Below are 26034 nucleotides of genomic sequence, written 5' to 3' on the forward strand. Positions count from 1 at the left end.
ATTACATAGTTGTCCTCCATCTTCTGCATCCATTGAGAGGATTTTCTCAAATTATGGCTTTATTTGGAGCAAAGTCAGAAACAGCTTAGGTGCAGAAAAAGCCGAAAAATTAGTGAAAGTGTACCGATATTTAAAGGCTCAACCAAATGATTGGTAATTTATTTAATACAGCAGCAGTCGTATGTGATCTTTTATATACATAGTGAAACATTCCTTTATAATAATTTAAATTGTATCAAAAAGGATCATGTCCCTAATAAATAAGTTTTTTTTCTCTATTTTTGTGATGTAGCAAAATTTTAATGTGTTGGTGGTTTACTGTTTGGGTGATTAAACAAAAGCAGAAAAAAAGGTAAGAGTATACTGTTATTTAAAAACTGAACCAAATGACTGGTACTAAAAGCAGCAGTGTTTTGTGATCTTTTGAATACTTGAACTGAAAATAATTTCTAATCATTTAAATTCCATTCAATAATTTCATAATATAGAGCAATAGTTTGTTTTGTTATGTTTTTTTTTTTGTACTGCACATTGTTATCTAACTGTCTAATTTTTAACCATTTTATTAAAAGAGTAGTAATTGCATTAATGATATATAATTTTCATTTTGATTAAATCACACTAAAAATACCAAAAAGTATTTTTTCTAAAAAAGCCGGCTTTTTTAATAAAAGCTGGCCTTTTTAAAGTGGTTTAAACCAAAAAAAGCCGGCCGGCTTTTTTTGGCCCGGCTAAAATCCGACAGCCCTGCTTTGAAGGCATAATGAAAATTAATCTGAAATCTATATATATAAAAATGGAGTTTGATAAATTTGTTCCCTAAGATCTCAGAAACTACCTGGCAGATTTGGCTGAAACTTTCACCGTTTGTTCAGTTTGGTACTGGGAAGGTTTATAGACTAGTTGGAAAAAAATCCGATTGATAGTTTCCTTTTTATTCCAATTTTAGTCCCAATATTCGCATAAATGCCTCAATATGACGGTGAAAAAATACATTCACATATTAAAATTATGTGTCCATCGAAAGCGCTTATTTTTCTGCTGAAGATGGCATCTGTTAAAAAGTTCTAAGTTGTAAGAAAAACGAGTTATGAGCTTTTTTTGTTCCATGTTCGAAGGCTTTCCTCAACCCAATTCATTATTTAGTGTATCATCTCAACTCCCAGCTCATAGCTAGAATTGTTGAATATTTTTGTGTTTCGTCTGACTGTTTGAGGCTTTTCTCAAGTCAAATCTCAAAGTAACATTTTCCCCCCAGGATTGGCTAATAATAACTAGATTTGGCTGATTATTTTCCATTTAAACGGAACTTTAGTGTAGTTAATGTTTTTTTTAATTATTTGTGCTGATTGGACACTTAATCATTATCTAATCTAACAGCAGAAACTTCGCCAAAATTTATGCGGAAAGATTTCAGTAGCGGATGCATTTGGCTTTTTTTTTTCAACTGTTGCGGTTTTTGAAGCCAAAGACTACGTATTAATGTTTGTCAGCTTTCACCATGTGCACAAAATATCGCCAATCAAAGAATCTTTAAAAACTTTTTTACTGTAAAATAATCCAGCAACTAAATTAGGCAAATCCATAAACAGCACAAAAACTACCATTAATGTGACTTCGTGCACAAATTCAAACCATCGCCAAATGTTACTACTTATTTTGGAAACATTTCGGATGAAATTATTTAGCGTCATTTTGTGGTGATCAAAAGTATCTCAGCATCTGGCGACAATATCTCTTTTACAAAAATTAGTAACATGCCGTTTTACAAAGTAAGGAGGGGGAGCATTATCCAAGGTATCCCAAAACGATTCCCGCAAATTCAGTACCATTTTAAATCGCACCAAGAACCTACAATAATTGAAATTTTCCAAAATAACTAAAGCATGGTTAAGGGGATTACGGGCGTGCGGCTACATTTTTTTAAAACAGTTCACATTTCAATAGACATACAAAGAAGATAAGACTCCATGTAAAAAAAAAAAGTATTAACTGATAAATCATTTTAAACATGTGAAGTTTAATTTCATATTTCGGAAATTCTTCAAATTTGTATATGGTTAAATTTTGTGTTTTCGTTTCTAAATGAATACTGTTTTGCTCTTTTTAATTACTTCTACTTTAGTTTTATGAGTAAGGAAGAAGCTAGATTTTAAATCAAGTCAAAAAGGTGTGTTTTAAATTCTTTCACTTAAAACAGAAAACAAATGCAAGTAACGATTGTTTCTCATAATTATAGCTAACCCAGGCAACGCCGGGTATTTTTGCTAGTATAATCTAAAATATAATGATTTCTTCTTGAAATCTTGATTATAGTACTCTAATTATTTGAAAAATAAAGAGTCAAGACAAAGGAGCAAACGGTCTAATCTTGTGCAAATGGCTACCTATTTCACTGTAATCTTGCTTATTTTACATGACCTGAATCGCCAAGAGGAACATTCAAGCAACGTAAAATAACCAACATACAGGCAGGCAGTGAGGAAGAACATGCACGCTTCGTAAAATAAACAACATTCAGTTGGCGTGCGATCTCGATTGGTGAATTCTACTGTAAAAATATTGAGGTTCAATGCGTTGGTGTTAAGGGGAAAAAAAAACCCACAGATAATCCACGGCTGCGTATAATTCGCACCTCATAAACTTTTCCTTTTTTAGCTGATAATACGCGTATTATACGCAGGAAAATACGGTACTGAAAATAACACCTTTACTTAAGCATTCTTATGGTAGAGGCAGGTCCTTTATTTAGATGAGTTGGAAGAGGAGGGAATTGCCCCTTGGCCTCAATTTTGAAAAGTTAATTCTTTTTCACATAATTGGGCGAGCTTTTTATTACTTTCTGACTTTAGAAAAACAATTCAAATAATTCAATATTTAATGTTTAAATATTTTATAGAACACCAAGAGATGGTTTAGGTAAGCCATTTAATAGACTTTTCAAGAGCATACTGTCGTGCTTGCAAAGTTGCACTTGTCAGCTGAACTACCTTGCCAACCCTGAGTACAAAGGGAAATAATCTATGACAAGATGATTGTTTGGTGCAATTTTTATTAGCTTGTACATCAAACTTGGCCCATAAAACTAGACAGCGAAGGATACAAAAATATTTCAATGGAGGACGTATATGAAGAATATGCATTGATAGTTTTATGCACATGTGAAATTTATGCTTTTTTAAAATTAGTTTTCATTAGTTTGTTAGTTTTTACATCAGACTTTATTATTTCACAAAAACAAGACGAGAGAAGGAGGGAAAGATGTATTTTCTTAAGATTATGATTTTATGCATACAGACTTCACATTTTTTATTCTTATCACTTCATTATATTATTTTTATTAATAATAAATCAGTTTAAAATAAATCTGTTTTACGCTATTTGCATTTCATCATCCAAAACTAGATTTTCAGGTTATTCATTGCAGAAAGGGCATACATTCAAAAATTTTTACAAATTTTAATTAATTTCAGTGACAAAATGAAAGGTGAGGTAATGATCCTTTTTATGTCTTGTTTAGTCAAAAATATTCTGGTAGAAATTAGTCCATTTATGAATAAAGTGAGCACTTATTATTGAACCCTGAAAAGTTTCATCAGTTGGACTTATGCCCCTTCTAAAATAATTGATTCAATTATGGAGAAAAAAAATAGACTACAATTTTTATGCAGGGAAAACATTTTGGTGCATTTTGCTGCTTAAAAACGAACATGTATTTTGCAAGGGCAATTAATATGCAGGAGTAAATATTTTAGTTTGCATAAATATTTTAAAATTCTCATTTGCCTTATGTTTTAATGTGCCCTTTTTTTTGCATAAGAATTTCAGCTGCATACCTAGTGAAACATTTCATCAATAGTTTGTTTCAAACGTTGAGTAATATTTTGCTTTCAATGTGATTTTTTACTGTATTTCAGAATCCTCCTTCTATTCCTACCTTACCTATTGCTTGGTGCATTTGCAGACTGAGAAGAAGTTGCATGGTGATAGATTTTCACAATTATGGTTATACCATTCTAGGGCTTTCTGCTGGTTCTCGTAGCCTGCTTGTTAAATTTTCAAAATGGTTAGTAAGCGTTATTGTGTTAACCGTTTTCAAATTGTATGCTGTGGTCAAGGTCACCCTGAACTTAAATTTTTGGGAAGGCAAAAACTCTCAATTTGTCAAATGGAACTCCAAGTTTTGCCAAATGATGATAATCCTGCCGAATAAAACTAAAAAGTTTTGCCGAAAGGTGGTAGTTTTTCCTAATTGTCAGACAAAACTTGCTGAACAAGGAAATCTTTGAAGGTCGGAGTGAGCTTTCGTGACCGCCCATCGGGGCACCTCTGGCTGTAGTAAGAAAATTATTAAATAAAAATGTTATGTTCATGCAATGAACCAGCTGAAGTCCAGAACTGCAATGAACTGACTTAAAGTTGAGAGTCCAGATTTCTGATGACATGAATCTACAAAGCTGTGTGCAGTTTCCCAATACTGCACTAAATTTCAAATCTGTTGCACTTCCATATTTCTGGGTTACAAGGAAGCGCTTTTTTAATGTGAGAAAGTCACTACACCAGAATCCATTATACCGCCGACCTGTATAACGTCTCTGTAAACAGCACTTTTCAGAAGTAAACAATAGATTTTGAAGTATAAAAAAAATCCCTCTGTTTTTCCTTGCAAACATAAAAATTGTTAGGCAAATTAAATTTTGAAATCGTTTTTCATCTTTCCATCTCAATTCAAAGCTTTTAAATGAAAATTAGTATTCATAGTAAGCAGAAAATACCAGATGGCTCTTGAAGATGCAGCTGTTATGCAAACCATAAAGCTAGCATAAGTGCAGGATATTTCACTTTCTTTTTATTGTGAAACATATTTATTTGTGAATGACTAACTGTAATATTAGTGCTTTAATACACATTGCAGATGAAACTCATTCTAAAGTGCTAATATATAGGTATATTCTGAATATTAGCTTCAAAAGTTGTGAAATGACCTATATAATGCAAAAACCTTTATAATTCAAAAGCTCTGGCCCCAAGGTGTGTGTTATAATGGTCTTCTACTGTATTGCCTTTCGAAATGTAGGCAGAAGTCACCGTCAACAGACTTGTGTGCCAGTTTGTGAATTATGAAGTTATTTTCCCTTTATATATTTTCTCTCAGATTTTAAAGTTTCATTTTGAGATTCAACTTTTGTGAAAATGGTCTTCAGTTAGTGCTATATAGTTGAAACGCCAATCTTTATGCCTATTAAGTTAAATGTTATAATGTGGATCGACCTGTGAGTGAACAGTGAGCACTGAAGCACAATTTTTCGAAATTCATAGCATTGTTAGAAACTGTCTCATTTGGTACAGTCATAGAAAAAAAACGAAACACTTTTAATTATTCGGCCATTATACATGCTAGAAAGGAAAGAAAGAAGTCATCCAACTTGGTTTAAAGTCTTCTTTAAAACTACGTAGGTAAAATTTTGATAAGGGACCATATACAAAGCAAAATGAGCACCAACTCTTGATTTTCAAATGGGAACCCCTAATCTTTGCTACATAATTATGTTTAGACAGCAAAATACAGCCAATATACGAAATTTTACTGTATTCCGTGCAGTAGAACAGGAGTTATTAACAAAAAACGTTTTAGGGACCGTCTCCACATTGAAAACGCTTCTTTCAAGGTCACGGCTTACATGGAATGTAAACAAAGAAAAAATCGAGATTATCCAGCTCAATTCATGATTTTTTGAAGTTCTCTTCGATACTTTTAGCCGATTATGTTGCGGCAAAAAGCGATTTAAGGTCTTTTTTTTTTTTTGAAAAAAAAAAAGTTAAAATATTTACTGATTTTTTGTTTATCTGGATTAACCCAAGAAAGATATATGGGGTTTGGCTCGTCCATCGTATAGATCGTTGTTTAGTAAATCGAATAATGAAAAATTAAAAGTAATGGAACTTTTTGCCTTTTTTAATATGAACCTATTAGATTGCTTATATTAAGCAAATTAGACTCATAAAAATGTAAATATCCAACCTTATACCTAGAAAGATGATGTGAATATATTTGATAAATGTATTGCTTCTATGTTGCAGGTTTATTTTGGAATGAATAGAAAGTCTTTTGATGTAAAATGGAATTGCGCGTTTCTAATTTCGCAGAACATCGGCAGAAGTTAGGGTCATCGCACACAAAAATATAAAAAATATACCGCACTACGTGGGAAGACGCAGCATTAAATAGATTGGAGACTCGAGCAAAGCAAGGTCAATTTATTCCGTGAAAATTTGCTCTAAATACATAAAATGAAAGAAGTATCAATCTAAAAAATAAAACAGAAACAGGAGAATATAAATACCCATTAATGAGCAAACCGTTCGTATTCGAACTTTATTTGGGAAAAATTTGGTTATTTGAATTAACACAGTGGACAAACACAGTAATTGTTCTAGCGGCTTTTTTGTAATAAAAAAAAAAGAGTTTTAAATCCAAATTTGATGCGAAAGATCATAATGCGTGGTATTATTTAAAAAGCATAACACAATCGGCGGTTTTAGTTGAACATGTAATGGCTCATAAAAGCAATTTAGGAAAGTAATTTCCCAATGCTGCTTCTAGCAACGAGATTCGAGATGGTCCAACCCGTAATTAAAAAAAGACAAAAGTAATTTTAGCTCAAACAAAGGTGAACCGAAATCTGACTTCTTGTCATTTCGCTGATTTTGTAAGATTGCTAACAAAACCTCGCATTATTTGATTTTGTTTTGCGATCTATATACCAGCAAACTAATATTTTCTCTGGTATCAGGATGACTCACCTATAGCAATACTATACGCGGCATACCCGACAGGCGAGTTGATCTATCCAGAGCCTACAATTTCGTCCTCATGATAGATTTCTCAGACTGGAATCGGAACTAATCGTGCTGGATGCAGAAGTCATCTTATTGAAGCTGAAATTTTGAATAAACTGGTAGGTAAAGTAAATTTATCTGCTGTATGTTTACGGCCTCTCACTGGTCAGATAAATTTTCTTCATCCACCAGTTTTTAGGCACTCTTCGCTTCAATGACATGACACCTGCTTCATTGTTCGGTTAAACCTAGTTCAGGGCTGTTGGGCCCATTATTAGGACCCACAGCAACCATCGAATGGGATTACCAAACCGTAGTTGCCTCGCAGTTAAGACACGGGACGCATTCAGTCCGCGAAGCCGGTCCGTGGGGCCCCTTGTTTGCTTAAAGAATAAGATCAGAAATTAAAAATAGTTCCAGTGGCATAACATTGGAGCCGAATATTCAGATATTGGATTCTGAAAAACATGCATATAATAAGATAGGCATCTATAATTGATAACAATAATTTATTATAACTTTCTTTTTCTTTCTTTGTCGATATTTTTCCATGTTATTCAAAAAAGAAGAAAATTATTTGAAATTTTATCTTTGTCTTGCGGGAATGATTTTAATGTGAAATGCACCGACAATGACTGAGAAAGTAAATAGAAAAATAGTATTTAAATTATAATTAAGAATAGAAAAAAACTCAACTTAATCTAACACCCAAATTAATGTTTTGTTAAATCTTTGACGAAGTCAAAAAAAAAAAAAAAGTTCACAATTAGCCACAACAATTACTTTGCGTGCAGAATTCGGGCTCAAAACATGCGGCCCACTACTGCGACCGACATTTCCTTTCCTACATCTTAACACATTGAAAATTATTCAAACACTATACAAAAAAAAAAAAAAAAAAAAAAAAATAATAATAATAATAATTCCTGAAAACCAGTAAACTTATCTAAGAGCAAATATTACTTTATGACCCATCTGGATATTGTTAAAGGCGAAACTTCACACTGTCGGCTATTTTTCGAGTACTTTTTCCTGATTTAGGCAAGGCAATATTTTTTCCTTTTAGTAAATTATCACTGGAAAGAGCAATTAATTCTACACTGTCTATTGCAACATGACTAGCAAGACAATGAGGTTTTGTTGTATGTTTCTGTGAAAAAGTTGTGCATGTTTATTTATTTATTTTTTGAGTTATTGTTTTACAAAAGGCAATGGCTAAACGCAAAAAAAAAAAAAAAAAAAAAAAAACACACACACACACACACAGAAATATTTTAAGTGTAACTTTTAATTTAAAAAGTTCTATAAAATATTCTTTTATTAGACAATGAAGTAGTGTTTCGCATTATTTACACATTGACGTCTGAACGATATCCACAAAAAACTGACGTTTGCAATATTGTGTTGTTCTTCTGCAGAGACAGCGAATAAATTTATGCATTTAAGAAATTCATACACGAACTCTAATGTTGAAAATCCACGTTATAATTGGTTTGCTTATTTTGTTGAACAATTTCTTTCTTTTTTTAGGAAGAAACCAACTTTCTTAATTTCTGTTTTAAAGAAGTATACGTTCCCCTAAAGTAGGAAAAAATGAATTTTTTTGCATAGCGCAAAAGTTACTGAATATTTGGAGCTCAAATTTTGGATTCCCACATAAAAGCTCTTCCAGATTGTTTTTCTGTTAAAATTTAATGTGGTTTCAGATCATATTTTTTTCAAAAAATATTAAAATAATTCATAAAAAAACTAAAATTTCATTTTAGGTGTTGTAAATTATGTTTTTATTATTGGGTCGGTTCATATTTTGATATAAAAAAACAATCTTTGCCGTGACTAATATAGTTTTTGTGTTATTAGTAAAAATATCAAAATACGTTTTAACATTATGAGAGGAATTTTTCAAAACTTGATTCTGAAGTAACGGCTGGATCGAATTAAACAAAACTTTGTATACAAAGTTAAAAAAGAATGCTGATCACAAATATGTGATAAAAAAGGGGGGTTCTCATTGAAAAATTTGAAGTTGATGCTCGTTTTAATATGAAGACGACCCCTTAACAAATATTTTTTACCATAATTATGTAGAACTTTTTATTTCTGAAACAATGACACCTTACACGTGTCTCTAGTGTCAATAGTCTTTGAATACGATCCAGTGTTTCGTTTTTTTTTTTCTATGACTGTACATGAGAGTAAAAGCTTTTTGATGATGTAATTTTTTAAAAAACAGGAGAACTTTTATGGTTCTACATCAAGCTCTTTTGGGGGGTTGAAATGAAAAAACCCCCGTCCCAACCCAGTGAATGAACTCCTGAAGCACTGGAGATACACAGCAATTTATAATGTATTACCCCGCATTAGATGCCACAAAATTCGGGGGTCACCAGATTTTAAAAACCCTTGTGTTGTCCTTTCCAGCATGACGGAAAAATCAAGGTTAGGGGGAAAAAATGATACTGTAAAAAATATATGTTCAACTTAAAAATAGATGTAAGTTCTATCAGGGTTTGTCGATATGTACAGTGAAGAACCGTTTATACATTTCTCTTTTATACATTTATATCAATTGTATGTTTTTTAAATTAGCCCCTGCAAAGTCTAATACACACTAACATATACCTATTATACGTTTTTTCATTTGTACGCTTTTTTCACACAGTCCCTTCAAAATCATATAAACAGTGCTTCACTGTATCATGATATATATCCGATATTTATTTTGAAAATATCATATCTTGATTTTTTCGATACTTATTTTTTCAACTATGGTATTTTCAATATAAGAAGTATATTAATCATAGTAGTATTGTCCAGTTATTATTAAAATTTAGAAAGCCGCCCGTCATGGTATGACGGGTGAAAATTATTTCTACATTTGAACGAAGCAATTGCCTGTTTGAGGATACTTTGATAGTTAAAAATTTAACCCTAACACCAGTGGATTAACCCTAAACTCCAGTAGATAGCATCAATTTGCATCTCCAGAGCTCAAATACGCTACCTTGCTGTGATTTACAATACCACCGAAAAAGGTAAAACATTCCATTTCACATGTTTTTTTTGGGTAAATTACAGGCTTCAGATAGTTTATAGTGTAATTTAATTTCAGACCAAAAGAAAAGAAAGCTTCCTACAAACACTATGCTAAATTACCGCCATTCACTAATCTTCAAAGCAAGTTATAAGTTACAGCATTTGTTTGTTTTACCTTTTTCATCCGCCATTAGACAGTTACTGCACCTCCCCCTATAGTATATTGGAGTTGCGAATTGTTTTGGTTCTTTCGTTTTCCTGAAATGACAGTCTTACCAGTAAAACTGTTAAGTCGCCGGATCAAGTTAAGCCTTGTCACAATAAAGATTTTCCCTGCATGTCGATTATATTATCAAATTATCATGCTGTGGCGCGAGTTTCATTGTTGAAACACATGGGTTACTTTCCAAGTAACGGGTTATCCTAGGCTAAATTTGATCTTAACCGTTTCTGTTCCAGCAATCTCTTTGTCCCATTAATATCTCTAAAACGGTTTCGTTATTTGCGATAATCATAACATGGATTCAATATTACGCGGTAAATAGCACCAAACTGCGTGATGTCAATCATTTGCTATTATATGTGAGGATGACAATCTTACCTATGAGGATGCACATATTATATGCAATACACTATTTTTTTCAAGAAAGCTAATTTCGGGATTTATTAAATATTTCCTAACAGTGGTTTTCTTTATGATTGGAACACTAAATAAGGAAATTGACTTTTGTTTTGTTGCAAAATAAACCTTGAATTATCCGGCATGATGGAAAATTCAAATTTCCCGCCATGTTAGTCAACTTCTCTTTTTCCCAGCATGCTGGCTAATGCGGGGTTAGGGTAATGCGGGTTGGTAGTTGTTTTCTTTCTAAAATTGTAGAAAAGAAAGTAACTACTGCTAATTCATCTAAGAAAATTTTTTCGAAACCTCATTTTTTCAAAAAAACAATGTGAGCTGTTCATTCACTGGTCAGTATACCCTAGCACTGATGTCATGTTCCTGCACAATTAAAATTGGTGCTATATTGCTCATGCCTGTTAAACATGCAATAACTTTTCAAATCTGAATTAATTAGATCTTAAGAAATTTATTTCAAGATTTGTAATTGGCTTTTCTATTTGTGTACTTATTTATAAATAGTTCCAGTTATGAATAATGTTTGCAAAAATAATAAAAAATAGTAATAATCTTTAGGTTAATAAATTAACTAGTATCTTTTTTCAATTAGGTGTGAAAAGTTCTTCAGCAGAAAGGCAGACTTATGTTTTTGTGTGACAAAAGCTATGAAGAGTGATTTGTTGCAGAATTGGAATGTTAAGTAAAGAGTCGAAAAGTTACTTACTACAAAAAAGAATAAATAATATTTTGTTGGTTCTTGGCTTGTAAACTATCTAATCTTCCTAATTTTATGATTTAAATGTACCAAAAGCTTCTATTAATGTTATTTGAATCCTTTGGTAGATGGTAGGGGTTGTCCATGAATCATGTCACATTTCTTCATATTTGACCTCTCTTCCTCTCTCTCTCTTTGTCACAATATCAAACCCCTCCCCTCTTCCTCCCTCAAAGTGTCACATGATTTGTTTACAGCCTCTTACTTTTTCTTCCAAAAATTGGTTCTGATGTTTTTCAATTCTTACTATTAGTTCTCAATCTTCCATATCTTCTTCAAATTTTGCAACTCAATTTTCACCCACTTCCTGTGATCAGATTCTTTTGAAATTTGGTATGCCACCTCAGACCCAATGACAATGCAATATTCTATAATCAAATTAACTAATTATCCATTAATAATAATTTATTCCAATTTTAATTAACATTTTTGCATAAATCCTCTAATATGAAGACAAAAAAAAAAAAAAATGCTTTCAAAAATTAGAATGAAATGTGTATAGAAACCCCTGATTTTCCTGTATCAGATAAAATTTGTTCCAAAATTATTAGAAAGTGAATTATAATTGTATTTAAGTAATTCCATGCTAAAATATAGGTGAGCCTTCATTTGGAAATTCATTGAGCTGTTAATTGTGACTACCTCACAATTATGCTACGAATAAGGAAAAAAGCATTAAGACATCCCAATGAGGGTTAGGCAATCTGTTATAACACCTCCATGTCACCCCATTTCTGAAGGCAACTATTGCAACGCTCAAATTAAAAATACAGATCTTCTCCTTATTTATGTGGTAACTGCAAGACACTACTTCATTTAAATTCATCATTATAAAAAAGTAGATGAAAATTTAAGTAATGTTTTACTGTCCAACCACTGATTGTATGGAATTGGCAAATGCCCAGTTAAAATGAGTCTATCTGAATAAGGGGAAAAATAAAAATTTGATGCATGTGTTCCCAGAGGTGCCCATCCCCTTCAAGTTCAATGGCGCAAATCCCCCCCCCCCCAGAAAAAAACATAATACGCAATAGTATTTTTTAAGCTAACATTCAAAAAGAAAATTTTACCTTACAGGCTGTTGTTTCAGGATTTTAGAGAAAATGTAGGTTTTAATTTATTTGTACTTTCTAAATAACATTGGAAATCTTAAGTAGTTAAATTTTCTTTTTTAGCAGAGAAAGAATCACTGTTGTTGGTGGTGCATTGGTTTGAAGTGGAAAATATTGACATGTAGTTGTAGGGTTGTAATTCAGATTAAATTCTCAAATATTACCACAGTTGATAAGTATTAATTTTTCTACTTTTTTTTATTGGTGTGAATTTGATATCACCTTTGTTATAGTCCAACCGCGAACACATGAACCTTGTCAATCATTTGAGAAAACAAGTCCATTCCTTAAAATAGGTAGAGAAGGAAGAAAGGACGTCTGCCTATTTTGGAGCTTAGCAACATTTTGGAGATATGAAAAAAAAGTACCGTTAGTATATTTTCATGATGTGATTATTTAGACCTGGAAGATTTAAGTGTCACCAATAATTGCATCGGGTTGGCAAAAAAGCAAAGCACAAGTTGGCAAATGACAAGCTTTGCATTCTTTATTGCAACCCTACTCTTGCCAGTTTTCAATTCCCATTAATTATAGGAGGCGCTGTTTTCTCTGACCAATAGCTGCTGAAAAAGTTTCAACCAAGACAGACCCACTTACTCATGTTACCTGTCCAATGAGACATCTACCTATAGAGCACAAAATTGAAATGTTTCACCTCTTTGGCTAATTTCTTAAATTTCAAGGTGACGTATTCAAGCTCTAAAGCCAATAACACACTTGCCAATTCCATTCTTTAAGTAAATGGACACTTCTGAAACAGGAAGGGGCGAATGGTCAACTCTTCGCGCTCAGATTTAGTACATTTTGTTTTAAGTCATTAAAGTGCAATATCAAATTAAATAAACATTTTTAAACAATCATTTCTGTAATATTCTTTTAGTGTCTAAAGTGTGGTGGCAACTTTCAAATTCATTTGTGAAATAATATTTCCATTTCTATTACATTTGTTTTTAGGGCTTTCACCTTTTATGACTGTGCTCCAGACATATTCCGTCCCATTTCCATAGAAGAAAAACATTCATTTTTCATAAAACTCAAAGAAAGCATTCCAGAATTTCAATCAAGGTAATTGCATTATTTTTTCCACTGATTTGCCCTCTAAACAAGTTATTGAATGTTTTTTTTTTTGCATTAAACAAAAGAAAGGAAAAAAAAAAGAAAATAAATTGTACATACAGTGAAACTTCAAAAAGTAATTACCTCTATACAGCCACCTCCTCCATTAACAACCAATTTTCCATAGCATCTATTTTTTCCCCTATCTACTCAATATCAAAAGTCTTCTAGAAGCAACCAGTCAGCCATAGTCAAACCTCTATGAACAACCACAGGCTGGTTCTTCGTCAAAAAATTTTCTTGCATACTCCTCCAAAAAATCACATTCCAAACTGGTTAGTCGACCTTGACGCATTGTTAACTGATGGGCAACAGGTGTAAGGGTGGCAGAGGTGCCACTTTGGGGGATCATAGCCCGTTAAAATTGTTAGAGAGGGTTGTTTTGAGGGGTATTTTTCTCATTTGGTGGGGAGGGGTCTCCACAAAATTTGGGGGGGGGGGCACCCCTGAAGATGGAATGAAAAGTGAAAAGTCACATTGCTGATAATCCCTTGGGTCTCTATCCCTAGGTAAGCACGTTTGGTGAGAATTCAAGGGGTGTACAAGAGGAATGACAGTGCACTTCAGCTAAAATTGTCTAAACTATTGCTTAAAACGTGTCTAATAGACGAGTTACTTTAACTTTGGAGCTGCGTGATTGATTCTCAGAAAGTGATTGATTCCTACAAAAAAGGAAATTCAGAAAGGAAGTTAGCAGGTGTTTTCGGTTGTGTAAAAACTCAAATTACTAAAATTTTGAAATATGAAATTAAAGTTCATTAACAGTGGGGAACTTTCAAACATCAAGGTGTAAAGAGAAGTCGAATGGAAATGTTTTATAGGGAGACATGTATTGTGTCACAAAAAGCAAAAAATATGAAACAATCTCATATTTTGCAAAAGTTTAAGAAATGCATGTAGTAGTGCTTATATGATGTAGTATTTGATAAATAGCAAAGACAATTAACTTTTGTATTCCTTTATTTTATAAAATTTATAAATTTACAGTATTATTTTTGGGAAAATTCTTTTGACAATTTTAAGTTGACACCTCTTTGAGTGATCACCCCTTTTAACGACTGCTTTTTCGCAGAACACAGAGTGGTTGCTCTAGAGAAGTTTCACTGTACTTGTTTTCTTTCCTTCATTTGTGAATTTAAGAAAATTCTGATAATGTTTTCTCAATAGCAAATAAAAATGATCATTATAGTAGGCCATTTTTCTAGTTGGAAGTATTTTATCTCAGATGGTCCAAAACTGTTTCTCAACCTCTTTTGGCCTGCTGAGCAACAAAAATTTGAGAAAAAAAACTTTGTGCTAATACAGGTTTTTTCTAAAATTCATTAAAAACTTTCACTTTTTAAATTTCTACAGGTTTTTTCTTTTAAAAAAAATCTTGGTATAAAAAAACTCTTAAAAAGGTTCATTATTTGCAATGGATTTCTGGCCAACATACTGCATCCGACCCACCCAGCCAGTTTGCCGGAAAATTGGCTGCTGTCACGGATCACAGGCCGTACGTTCAGTCAGAAATCATATTTACTGAGAAACAGGGGGGCCCATCTAGAGGAGGGGGGTCGTGATACGGACTGCACCATTAGAATTTTTAGGGGGTGTTTTGATCGGTATTTTTCCGATTTTAGAGGGGGCTCTTGCTTTAGGGGGTCTTCACAATATTTAGGGGTGGGGGTGCGCCCTTGCTCTTAGGGGATGAGAGAAATATGATAAATATAGCAAAAAAGAAAAAAAAAAGTTACCTGTCAAACATTAAGCAATATGAAACTGTTTAGTTGCGAGCTTTTATGAGTGCTCAGCCTATTAACTTTTAGTGGAAACTCAACCAGGATGTGTGATAGTTCTTGAAAAAGAATCTTATGTCGTTATCTTGTGAAATATCAAGAAGAGCCAAAGTTAAAAATGACTTATTTATTATGGCTATGTTTATTACATGTCATATACAATGACATGTGTAAAGAAATATTGAAAATAAGCTCTTTACGAAAAATGAGTAGCTCATCGTACTTCGAATGACTTCTAAAGCAAAAAGCTTCCAAGTTGAAGCTTGAAGTGTGTTTTTAATCATTTAGAACTATGAGTTGCATTCAAGAGCAAAAAGCCTAAGCTATTGGCAAAAACAGACAGACTGCACTGAGCTGCCAAAAAACAACCAATTCTGATTTCAGTTGCAATTGAAAAGAAAGAGAATGAAGCAAAGTGGCGGGAATTTAAATGCTACTGGCAATTTGCATATTCTGCTGACGTAATCTTGTTGCATGACAGAAAGAACGAATGCAAATTTAGGTTAAATAATTTTTCAAAAATAATTTACCTCTATTTGTAACAAAAACAATATTTATGATGCAATATTAGATGAGATGTTTAAGAAAGAGATCAATTTTTTTAGAAATATTAGCTACCATTTGGCAGCTAGATTCGCAGCCTGTTAAAGCTGCCTTGGTATCAATCAGAATTAAATTTTAAAATGTCAAATGAAACATTATTTCTTGAATAAAGAGTTTTTTTAATCAAAAAGATTTTCTGCATAACTAAGTAGAGTTTTCAGTAATCGGTGACTTTGAGCCCCAAACACTTTGTATTTTTGAGACTCTCCTGATCCTACATTATGATCCAATTCAAAACCTTTATCTGAAATACTCTTTCTTTAGGTCTTCAGGGAATTCAGAAGAAACAAGGTTCACTAAAATGTTTGAAGGGTTTGTAGAAATGTTGTATGATCGACCAGCCCTCATTGTCAGTAGTACCAGTTGGACTGGTAAGTATAAATACTCTTAATTTGTAGATTCTCTGAGTATTTGTATGCATACTTTTTCTTCACATTAAATAATGATGTGGTATCATAAAAAAATAAATAAATGACAATTTTTATGAAGAGGACTTTTGTTTAAAAGATTTAGAAAACAATGAGGTTAAATGTATGCAATATGCCGTCCACGTGGTTATCACATCCAGAGACTGTAGTTTCATCCTTGTTATGCACTCATCAACACAGTGGAATAGTGAATAACCGAGCTGGAGGCAAATATCTCGTTGAAGCTGACATCTACTTCCAGCTCGGTTATTCACTATTCCAAACTAATGAGTCTGGGATGATTAAGGATGAAACTACAGGCCCTGAATGGGATAACCAAGCTATTGTTATATTGCATGCAGCTCTGGCTCAAGGGCGGTAAATTACTGCTTAACAAATTGAAAGTAAAAATCGATTTGCAGAAAAAAATTGCATTTTTGAAAAATTATTTAATGCGAAACATCAGTTTATCATGATTTTTTGCTTTATATTTCTTACCGAGGCTTAACTTCAACCCATTTGGCTTGGAATGGAATATCTAAGCATCAAAGAAAGGGATTCAAAATGAAATGGGGTTGCTGCTTTGAGAGATGAAGACTGGAAGTGGTTGTTTGACATTTTGTCTAAAACTTCATTAGTCTCATTGATATCTTTTTGGTTTTCTTCTATTCAATACTTTTGCTTTTACTAACCAGTTGTATGCCCTGGTTTACTTATATTTTCTAAATTAATGCAATCAAATGAGAAAAAACTGAACATTGATTGAACTATTTAGAAATTCATTAAATTTAGGTAGATATTGGATTCATAACAAAATGCATACAGGATAATTTCTTCTGTTTCTCTACATAGTATAAAATGAAGTTTCCAAAAAGCGTCTGTGTGTTTGAACTCGCAAAACTAGAGAATTATCCGGCAGATTTCGCTGAAATTTTCACAATTTGTTCCTTTTCAAGTCCCAAAGAGGTTTGCAGACCAGTTCAAAAAAATTTTGATGAATAGTTCTTTTTTTAATTCCAATTTAGGTCCAATTTTCATATAAATTCCTGAATATTAGGATGAAAAATTACTTGCACATATTAGTATTATATACAGTAAAACCTGTAAAGTTGACCACCCTTGTAAGTTGACCACCTGTTTAAGTTGACCGCTATTTTCAGGCACGGAATTAGATCTATATCATATAATTGAACCTCTATATGTTGACCTCCTGTTTAAGTTGACCACTAAAGTAGTGCACCACAAGTGGTCAACTTACACAGGTTTCACTGTAATTGAAAAGAGTAGAATTTTCTGCGTTCTACGCAATTTGTTTCAGTGCTCTAACTTAATTAGGGTGGAACTTATTTACGTTTTTAGCTAGAATTTGTTTAGGCTTAGCTGAAATTTAAGCAGCACTTTCTTCATTAAATTTATCAATAAAAAGTGAAGGAGTTGTCCCTCAGTTTTTTTTTTTTTTTTTTGACACAGTGACAAAAAAGTAACGTTTTTTTACTCCAGATCTACCTTGACCTTTAGTCGAAAAACTAAGCTTCCATCTCCAAAGGAAAAAAAGTTACAAGCCTTTTTAAATCAAGTTCAAAAAATGTCATCTTCATTCAAGTTGTTAACCATTTTTTTTTCGTGTTTCCACATTTACACTTTTTGAATCCTTTGTTTCTTTCCATATTTTGCATTTAATTTCTTAAACTTTTTTTATTTCATGTTTCTATGTTTACGCTTTTAAAATCCATCTTTCCCATTTTAATTTCTCAAATATTTTAATATCTCCTCATTGTTTTGGAGGGAAGTTTTACATGGTGGCTTTTTTTTTCTTTTATTTATGTCTAATTGAGGTAGTGAGAAGCAAAGGGATACAAGTGGCAAAATTAAAAATTTGGAGATAACCAGTACAAATAGTAGGTGAACCTCTCCTCTGTCTTGGGGCAAGAGATTATACTAGTAGCCCTGGTAGGTGCTGCTGTACAGCATGATTTAGAAAAAAAATTTGATGAAAGCCTACCTAGGATCTGATCTGATGAAACGTGTTTTACTTGAAACTTAAAATAGTCCACTTACATCCCGTTGCTTCTCACTGCCTCAATTGTTGAGCACACACTTGACACAATTTTTATTCTCAAGGTAGACTGGGCAAAGCCGGGCAATGCAGCTAGTTTAGTATAAATTGATGCATGTAAGTGACACTGAAAGTGTAGTTTTCTATGAATTGAAACATTAGCCTGCAAGAATTCCAGTATTGAAGATGTTTTTTTATTGACTGAAATCAATCTCTTTTGATACCTTTTTATATTTTTAGGCTTTGAGTTGCATTTTCTTTGCACTAATCAGTGAATGTTTCAAATGGTGCTTAAAGTCCAAAATTAAGATTTTGTTTGATAAAAATAATTTTATTGTTTTTCAGAGGATGAAGATTTTTCAGTACTTCTGGAAGCCCTAAATGGTAAGAGAAGCTAAAAAACTTTAAAATTACTGGAGCTTTGTTTAAACTATTTTACAGATTAATAAGTGATCAAATTATAAATATTTTCGTTAAGACTCACACTAATTCTTTTTTTTTCCTTCTTTTTTCATATTTTCTGAAAATATATTTTATTACTTATTAAAAAAAAATTTCTTTTCTGTAAAATTTGTTTTTAACTTCTAACGTAAGGGAATTCAAATGATAAGGTACCAAACAATACTATGGGTCAAAACGAAGACTTTATTCAAAGTATGCACCATAGGCCTGAGCACCATGATTCCACTGATTAACTAACTGCAGGATCCCTTGTTCCTAGAGTTTCTGTTGCAATTACAACACCCAGTCATACACAGTATCTTTGAGTTTGTTGTCTGAGTTGAAGCACTTCCTTTTATATGCTTTTTCAAATAATCAAGACCATGGAAATTTCAGGGAGACATGTCCAGGCTGTAGGGTATTTGGTCAAGCTGCTCCCACTTGGAACTGGGCCAGTGCCCCCAGTGCCGCCAGAGTGACCCTGGAGAGGTGTGGATGTGCATTGTCATGGAGCAGAACCACACCCTTCATGAGCAACCCCCCCCTCCTTTTTTTGTGTTGATGAAGATGCATAGGCTTTGGAGTCTCATAATACATATCGGAATCAGTGGTTCTCCTTAGTGATGTTCCGGATATCCGTATCTGCGGATATCCGAGGGAAAATAAAGATCTGTATCCGTATTCGTATCTGTTACTTTTTTGGCGAATCTAAAACGGATCTTTTCTATTCTAAAAAAATTTAAATATTTGAATAATAGACTCTTAAATTCCGTTTAAATTAGGTTTTATTCTTATTCCCAATTTAAACTATAAGGTACCATTTCAGGAGCCAATTCATTCCCCCCGTCGCAAAAAGGAAAGAGTAATAAGTTTTAAAAGTGTGTATCTGTGATCTGTGTGTCTATTTTTGGCATAGTAGCTCCTAAGTAGATGAACCGATTTTGATAGTTCTTTTTTCGTTACAAAGGTGACTTGATTGAAAGCGTTCTTAGCTTGGCCTCGTTTTTGTAGAACATAAATTACAGGAGATATTTATTAAAAACCGACTTAACGCTTTTCACAATTATGGTAGTAAAAACTTAACCGAACGTTAAAAATATTGGCCCTGATTGGAAGAACGAAGTTTCCAGCGTTTGATATTTATTTGGAACTTCCACGTTACATGCAGTAGGAGCTATAACCCTTTTAAGTAAATTTTAAATGCAATTCTAAGCATTTATACACGTGATTGGTAGCGATTTCATAGTCGGAAGATAAGGAGAAAAAGCTCAATGATTTCAAAGAAAGAATTCTCAATGAAAGCAAAATTCATCTTAATATGAAGTCTTCCCTCTGGGACATTACATTTTTTTTAATGTTTAATTTAATATTAATTTTTTTGTTATTGATTTGGGGTTTGTGTTATTCTACATTTTGGTTTTTCTCGGCATCCTTCAAAAAAAAATGATACTAAATTATCTATTTACTGTTTGTAAAGGTGTTTCCTCCTCTGTTATTTCGTCGGTCGGAGTTATTTGGGTGGAATGGGTCAGCGCTGCATTTATGCTGAAATAAAATGGGAAAAATTATTTCTAACCTGCCCTGTTGCAACTTTACACTCTTGCTCCTGTATCCTACATCTACCGACTAAGCTAGAAATAAGATTTTACATTCTATCTAAGCATTAATGCAGCGCTGGCCCATTCCTTCCAACTCACCCTCTATTGTAACGGAGATTTCTTTAAAAAATAAATCAGAGTCTTGATTATATTTTTGCCGTAGATGATATTTTTTGAGGAAACAGTGCCATTACCCTGACGGGAAATCCTTCTGTAACAAATTTTACACTTGGATAGTTGAGTTAGGTATAAAAATCTTGAGCTCCGTATCCACGGATCTTGACACTAATGATCCGTATCCGTATCTGCAGATCTACTTTTTTAACGATCTGGCATATCACTAGTTCTCCTGTGCTCAAGGAATTCAACAAGTAGCGGACCTCATACAACGAAAAAGATGTACTGCTGCATCAATTGGTTTGGTGCTCTTTGTAGATCTCTCCAGTGCCCGCTCATGTTTTGATCCGCGCTGTACACTTCCAATCGCATCCCTGGATGTCTCGCTATGTTCTCCCACAGTGGCATACGCAAATATGTTATTTTGTTGTGACTTTTGGTGCCTTTTTATTTGAACATTCCTAATATATATATTTTGCAATCCAAAAAGGTTTTGAAAAACAATGTGATTTAATTTTGTCATTTTTCAAGAATTGCAACATCTTTATATTAAATTAATTAAAGTTGTTACTTCTGTTTAGGCCCGTGTCCAGAATTTCATAAAGGGAGGGGTTTTGGTTTCAATGTTTTTTCATTCTTACTTGCACTGTCAGAAAAACACAACAGTGGCTCAAATAATTCATTTCTGTTTAACGGCTATAATGAGGGGCATAGTGGTGTGTGTGGGAAGTGGGGGGGGGGGGGGGTACAAAATCTCGGAAGATGTGTTTTCAAGTGATATTACCAATTCTATTATTGTATATTTTATATACAGTAGACATGCCTAATTTTTATTCGCGTCATGTTTATCCGGATCAAACTTGTATAGTCAAAAAATATATATTTACTTAAATAATAATTTAAAACTGTGAGTGCAAAACAGTGCTGCAACTAGAAAATAAGTTTTAAGGGAGACATGTTGAAAAATAATCTAATCTGATAAGGGTGCCGGGGTTCCTCCCCCGGAAAATTTTGAAATTTTTAGTACTGAAAACGGAATTTTAGACGGTCTATTTTTAGGCGGAAATTTGTAGAAATTAAAGGCGTGGAACGTGATTATAGGCCATATTTATTGACGTTATGGCAAGGAATGAGGCTCAGAGACTCTCCCTAATCGTTTTTTTTTCTTGAAAAATAGATTAAAATTTATTTTTAATCTCCCTTTCAAATTTTTGAAATTGAAGTTCCAAAAACGCAATTGCAGATTAACTTTGAAGATTTTTACGAGGAGGGGATTCTGATGCTAACTCCTGGATTTTCCTAAAAAGTTTTAAAACTTTAAGCAGTATTCTAAGATATTAGGAGGAGGGGTTCAGAGGTTATTCTACTTAAATTTTTAGTTAGTTTTGTTTGAAGAACCTAATTTTTGATGATATTAAACGAAGGCGATTCGAGGACTCTTGCTCGCATTTTTTCTGAAACTGGAGTCTCAAAAATGCAGTTGTACGACCATATTTGGTAAAATTAGGGCCCTTTTAAAACCGAAACAAAACCAAACCCGAGTTTCGGCGATGCAATTTTAAGCAATGTTGATAGAATAAGCGATGTTGTTCGGGGGATTTTTCTAGAAATTTTGCGAAACTGAAGATCTGGAAACCAAAGTTTGAAATGCTCCGTAATGCTATTGGGGGGGGGGGGGGGGGGTTGTAGCTGTAGCATTTTGAAGAAGATTTTCTTATTTTCAGACAAACTAGAAAAAAGGAAAAAAAATACTGGGAAACTTCAATGAGAATGTTTTGTTTTTTTAAGTACCATAAACAAACTTCAACATTAAAGTTAATTTTAAGTCAAATTGACACATTTCTTTGGTTTTTATTGTTTCCACTATGGGAGGGGTTTAACCCCTAAAACCCTCCCCTTGGACACGGCTCTGCTTCTGTTGCATTTGTACACCTTTTTTGTTAGTTGTTACATCAGATACAGAGATGTAACTAAACTCAGTGATGCAAAACCCATGGCCTACTATGGCCATCTCTGTTTTTGTAGCCTAGAGCTCTGGGGTGCAAATACTGATGTTTTGGTTTGGTGGTCAATCAAAAGCGGAATCCCCAGTGTTTAATTACCAAGCAGACTTATTACTCATTTTATCAACCCACTGAAGGGATGAAAAGTTGAGTCGACCGTGCCCAAACCGGGAGTCGAACCCGCATCAGTGGCATGGAAGTGTTGCCACTAAGCTCCGATACTGAGATATTATGGTATATATTTATTAGTTCTTGTATTATTATATCTAAAAGTTTCAAAATTCCGCCTCTCACCCCCCCCCCCCCCCAACCCTCCTTCAACTATGGCAGAGCAAAAATGTAGTTGAATACTTTCTCTCCTTTTTTGGAGTCTTTTATCAAGGCTTCCTTCAGGAACTGCGGATGTCTTCATTAATATTTGGGCCTTGTGAAGAGATGCATTTCTTCTTCTTCTTTTTTTTTCTTCATTATTTCTACAAATGAGTATGTACTTCATTTTGTGTGTGTGGGGGGGGGGGAGGGGGACATGATAGTTGATCCATACATACCTCGATCCTAATAAATATGAAAAATTAAATTAATACTAATTCTTTTATGCTGTATTTTATTCGTTCATTGAAATTTTATTATATCTCACAATAATATTTTAAATGTATATCTGTTGCTCAAGTGCTTTTAATGACAATATTTATTTATTTATTTTTTAAAGATTATGAGCAAGCTGCTAAACTTCAGAATTTGCCTCATCTGGTTGTTGCCATTACTGGTAAGCATTTCGAGTCTTATGCTATCACGGTTAATTAGTTTTTATGACATTTAAACAAGAAGTTCTGTCTGGAACTAAACAAGCCTACTTTCCCGTATACCCATATCTACTTTCTAGTATCTGATCAACATTCTCAAAAATAGCTAAAATTGCAAATTGTTTCAAACATAATTTTTTAATATTTTAAGCTGATTTCTAGGAATAAGATTTTCCTCACTCATCTAAAAAATTAGTTGCATAAAAAAAAAACCAATAAAATAGCAGCACCTATTAAACAACGTAGCTGATACACTTTTTTCCATTAAAAAAAAAGAAAAAAATTCTTTAACCGCTTTCAAAAAGAAAAAAAGAATAATTAAAATTAATAAGCTCATAAAAATAAATACATCATATCAAAAAAAAAAATTGTTTTTTCCCTATTGCCAAAAATAATTTTTTATATGAATTGATGTACTTTCCAAAATAAATAAAAATAATAAAATGTCAACTTAAAGAAATAACTTTTATTACCAAAAAAAAAAAAAAAAATCGTCTGCACTTATCTGTATGTAGAAACATAAAGGACTTCGAGTTTATCCGTCGAAAACTGAATACATAAATTAAAAACTTTAGAGTGAAAATAAAAACAAGTCATATTAACAATAATTATTTCACAGTTAAAAGCATGTCTGCAGAGTCGGAGTCATCTCATTTTGTGATAAGAGTCAGATTTGGGAGCCAAAGGTATTTAATTCAAAGACTCAGAGTTGGAATTGTTCATTTCCCTTAGAGTCCGCAACTCTGCCAATGTTTGCGGAGTTGGTTTTATTTTGGGATAATGGAGTCAAAACCAGAGTCAAATATCGAAGAATTGGAGTCGGCCATTTTTACTCCGTGCATAAATTTTTGCCAAAGCTACAAAATCAGAGTCAAAGTCAGGGAGTCGAAGTCCGACTAATTGTCAGGCACAGGAGCTGCAGTCAGGTGCCCCAATATTCTCAGAATCGGGAGTTTGTCGTCAAGTGCCATTTCCAACAAAATTTGTTTGAAGTAAATCCGCCTTCAAGTGCGGAATCTACATTGACTTTCAGTTTCCCCGTAGGCGCTAATGTTAAAGGATTTGAACTGTTCAAAATTTAACGGAAAATTGTTCAAATCAAAAAATTATTTTATATACATATTTTTCATCAAAAGCTTTTTCCTACAAAAATTGTTTGAAGCAAATTTGCCTCTAAGTTCGGAATTGCCTTGAATTCCCCCGTAGCCTCTAATGTTAAGTTTTTTTGAACTGTTCAAAATTGAACAAAAAATAGTTCGAATCAAAAAGTGAAATATAGGAATGAGGTGTCCTCGCCGAGATCTTTCAAACAAAAAAAATTGCTTGAATCGGACTATTCACTCAAATGTTATTTGGGGGGGGGGGGGGGAACAGACACATTTTCCCCCAGCTCAATACCCTACTTTCCAATTTTTAAGTTTTCAATATTCATTTTATTATTAGTTTTATTTTTGACTTTTTTTTTGTTTTTTGCAATGTTTTCAAGATGCATTAAGCCTTCTTTCATGCTTTTTTCTTCTTTCTCTGACTTTTACTGGGAAAGTAGGCTAAAAAATGCATGACTATAAAAGTGAAAAGATTTTCTAGTTTTAAGTACTGCAGCAGCCTGGAAATGAATAAATTACTGATTGTGTACTCCCATGTTTGCAGTTTCGTTAGTATAGTCTTCTTATACCATGTTTTGTAAACTGTGTGAAAACAAAAATAAACATGTCTTGCTATTTTTTTTATAACTACTTATTGCCAGCTCTAAAAACAGCTGTACGAGTGACATAACTAGTCATCAATCACATAAATCACATGCCTATGGCTCTTGTACCTTAGAAAAACCACTAACAGGCTTTGAAAAACGTTTTAAAAATTTGAATTTTACTTTAAAAATGTGTTGCCTTATCAAGTTACGCCCCCTCCACAACAATCACATTAAGATGAAACTGACAGATGCAGAGGTTATTCTTAAAAATAAAAAGAACAGAGTGTTGTGTAAAAAAAAAAAAAAATCATGAATCCTACATTTTCATTTAAAACTGGCTTAGCCAGGACTGACATTTGGGTGTCAGGAGGGGACAAATACCCCGCCCCCTAATTTTGCTTTTGGTTCTTCTTCAGTACAGTGTGCATTGAATTCATGCCCTTTGCCCCTCCGTGGGAAAATTCTAAATGATAGGCCTGGATGTAGCCAAAAAAAAAAATCAGAAAAGGATATATGGTTAAATTTTGGATGAGGATTGTTAGTTTTAGTGCTTTTCTATGGTAAAAAAAAATGAAACTGAGGGGGGGGGGCGGTAACTCTAAATCACCCCTCCCTGTATATACTCCTGATTTACAGCCTTTGAATATACGAGAAGCGAAAACAGCGAATGAAGAGGCAATAACATTGAGCAGTCCTCGATTACCCATTAACTAACGACTTTTATGAGGCAATTTTATTTAAATCTTTCTATTATTTTTAATTGAATACTTAAATTGATACATGAAATACACCGCCAGCTCAGTCATTTCCAGCCGAGGACTGCAGTTTCGTGCTTATTAGCACTCATCATCCCGGCATAGGAAAGTGACTGAGCTGGAGATGAAAAACCTCTTAAGGAAGCCAAGAGTGCCAAACAAACTGGTAGCTAATACAGAATTAGCGCAGACCAGACGAGTGACCGATGCAATGGTTCGGTTCAACTCGAGGATTGAAGGCAAGGCATGGTATATTCAGTAAATTACCGCCCAATAGCCAGG

General features: G+C 33.3%; 1 protein-coding gene across 1 annotated transcript in view; it reads left to right on the top strand.

Moving 5' to 3' along the window:
* LOC129221528 (chitobiosyldiphosphodolichol beta-mannosyltransferase-like) overlaps positions 1-26034 on the top strand; it is a 65675-nt gene that overhangs the window by 24873 nt on the left and 14768 nt on the right. The window contains exons 4-9 of the mRNA XM_054856018.1: positions 3918-4066; positions 11106-11195; positions 13337-13447; positions 16144-16250; positions 18688-18726; positions 23211-23267. Coding sequence (XP_054711993.1) covers positions 3918-4066; positions 11106-11195; positions 13337-13447; positions 16144-16250; positions 18688-18726; positions 23211-23267 — 553 coding nt within the window. The remainder of the gene's footprint in view (positions 1-3917; positions 4067-11105; positions 11196-13336; positions 13448-16143; positions 16251-18687; positions 18727-23210; positions 23268-26034) is intronic.

Source organism: Uloborus diversus, chromosome 4, assembly GCF_026930045.1.
Source record: "Uloborus diversus isolate 005 chromosome 4, Udiv.v.3.1, whole genome shotgun sequence".
NCBI lineage: Eukaryota > Metazoa > Arthropoda > Arachnida > Araneae > Uloboridae > Uloborus > Uloborus diversus.